General features: G+C 42.5%; 1 protein-coding gene across 1 annotated transcript in view; it reads right to left on the bottom strand.

Moving 5' to 3' along the window:
* Positions 1-569, bottom strand: part of LOC106873193 (glycine receptor subunit alpha-4-like) — a 66,852-nt gene extending 66,283 nt beyond the window's left edge. The window contains exon 1 of the mRNA XM_052974267.1: positions 397-569. Coding sequence (XP_052830227.1) covers positions 397-569 — 173 coding nt within the window. The remainder of the gene's footprint in view (positions 1-396) is intronic.
* Between the last annotated feature and the right edge of the window lie 1,492 nt (positions 570-2,061).

Here is a 2,061-nt window from a genome sequence, read left to right as displayed (position 1 = left end):
TACACAAACATGTGTGCGCGTGTGCGTGTGTTACATTTCAAACAGGACGTTTCACAAGGAAACCACGCAATGTAAAACAGGTTCCAGACAGAACAAATACCTACATATTGACATAGACCTGTTTTAAGTGAGACACACAAACAGTGAATATTAACAAACATACAGAAATAGTTATAAATAATAATCAACTGAAATTAATTAATATTTATATCCATATTTAATAATTACACCAATGAAACCGTTATTTGGCTAGACTGCTATATATTGTTTATTTTGGCTTGTTTTAAATAAGTTCCTACTTTAATAATACGATGCACCATGTTTTTATTTCGGGTTTTCATTCCTGTGTCGAGGGCAATGCGGTGTAGTGTTTATGTGGGGGATGAAATGGTGTACCGGGGTGGTTTATGTGGTGTGGTGTAACCACGCCGTGGTGTAAGGTGTTCTGACAGCGTTGAGACATGATTCTGTGATGGCGGGCTGTTTGGTGTAGTGTCCGTGTTGTGATGTGAACTAAGCGAATTGTGATGTAATGGGGGTGGTTGTGCATAATCACTTATTCGTGTCATTATATCATAGCTTGGTGGCGCGGTATCGGTGTCGTGGTGGCGGCGTGGGTGTGATGGGAGTGGTGCGCGGTGTCATGGTGGTGGCGGTGTCGGTGTGATGTCATTGGTGGTGGCGGTGCGATGGTGTAGGAGTGTGTTAGTGAGGTCATGTGGTGGATGATGTTATACTTATGTTCTGGCATGGTGGTGAGGTGTTGTGATGACGTGCTAATGTGGCAGCATGGTGTAGTGACCTTTTGGTGGCGTGAAGGCCTGGTGTAGTTACTGTGTCGTGGTGTGGTGTTGTTGTGGAATGATGGATTAAGAGTTCGGTAGTGATGTAAAGAAAGAGAGAGAAATAGAGAGAGTCACACGCACACACATACACACACACAAACACACACACAAATATATACAGAGAGAGAGAGAGAGAGAGAGAGAGTGAAAGAGAGAGAGGGAGAGAGAGAGAGAGAGAGAGAGAGTGAAAGAGAGAGAGAGAGAGAGAGAGAGAGAGATAGAGAGAGAGAGAGAGAGACGTAAGAGAAGAAAGATAGCGAGGTTATGAGGAAAGATAGAAAGACTGGATGAGTGGATGAATATATCAAGATGGAGAGAGAGAAAGAGGGAAAGAGACAGAGAGAGGGGAGAAGAGGCAGAAAGAGAGATGAAGAGAGAGGGAGAGAGGAGAGAGAGACAAGAAAGGAGGGAGAGAGGGGAAAGTGATATAGCGACGAGGAGAGAGGGATACAGAGGAGATAGAGAGCGAGGTAGGTAGGTGAAGGAGGAGACAGAGAAAGAGGAAGAAAGAAGGAAGGAGGTGAGAGTGAAAGAGAGATAAGCGATGAAAGAAAGAGAGAAGGAAAGAGAGAGGAGAGAGAGATAGAATGTGGAAGAGAGAGGAAAGTGTATTTATAGTGATGAGTACAATAAATGAGCAATGAAACAGCATATATACTATTGGTACTACTACAACTCCTGTGATATCGATTATTATATAGAACAACAGGAAAGGTACAGCCCCCTCCCCACACACTTCCATTGTCACACATTGTGTGTGTGTATGTGATAACTAGATTTATTGTATAGCTTAGCTGATACATATGTAGTGAATATACGCGACCTGGTAATACCGTCCCACCAGCCTATCTACTTATCTACTCATTTGTCTGTCTACATACATGCCTATTTACCTAACAATCTACTTAGTGATCTACCAACTAGCCTACCAACCAACTGTAACACACACACACAAACGCACACGCACATACACACACAAACACACACGCACACAAGCACACAGGCACACAACAAACACATGCACGCAAATACACACGTATATATCATACATGCGTACATACACACATATTTACTTATCTACTTAGACGTCCGTCTCCGTATGAATCCATATTTTCGTTTTGGGATAAAAGTGTTTCTGTATGTATGTATGTATGTATGATTGTATGTATGTATGTATGCATGTATACGTGTGTGTGTGTGTGTGTGTGTGTGTGTG

The sequence above is a fragment of the Octopus bimaculoides genome, chromosome 18 (genome assembly GCF_001194135.2).
Source record: "Octopus bimaculoides isolate UCB-OBI-ISO-001 chromosome 18, ASM119413v2, whole genome shotgun sequence".
Classification (NCBI taxonomy): Eukaryota; Metazoa; Mollusca; class Cephalopoda; order Octopoda; family Octopodidae; genus Octopus; species Octopus bimaculoides.
Note: the sequence above shows the minus strand (reverse complement) of the source record. Positions and strands in the feature narration are given on the sequence as shown.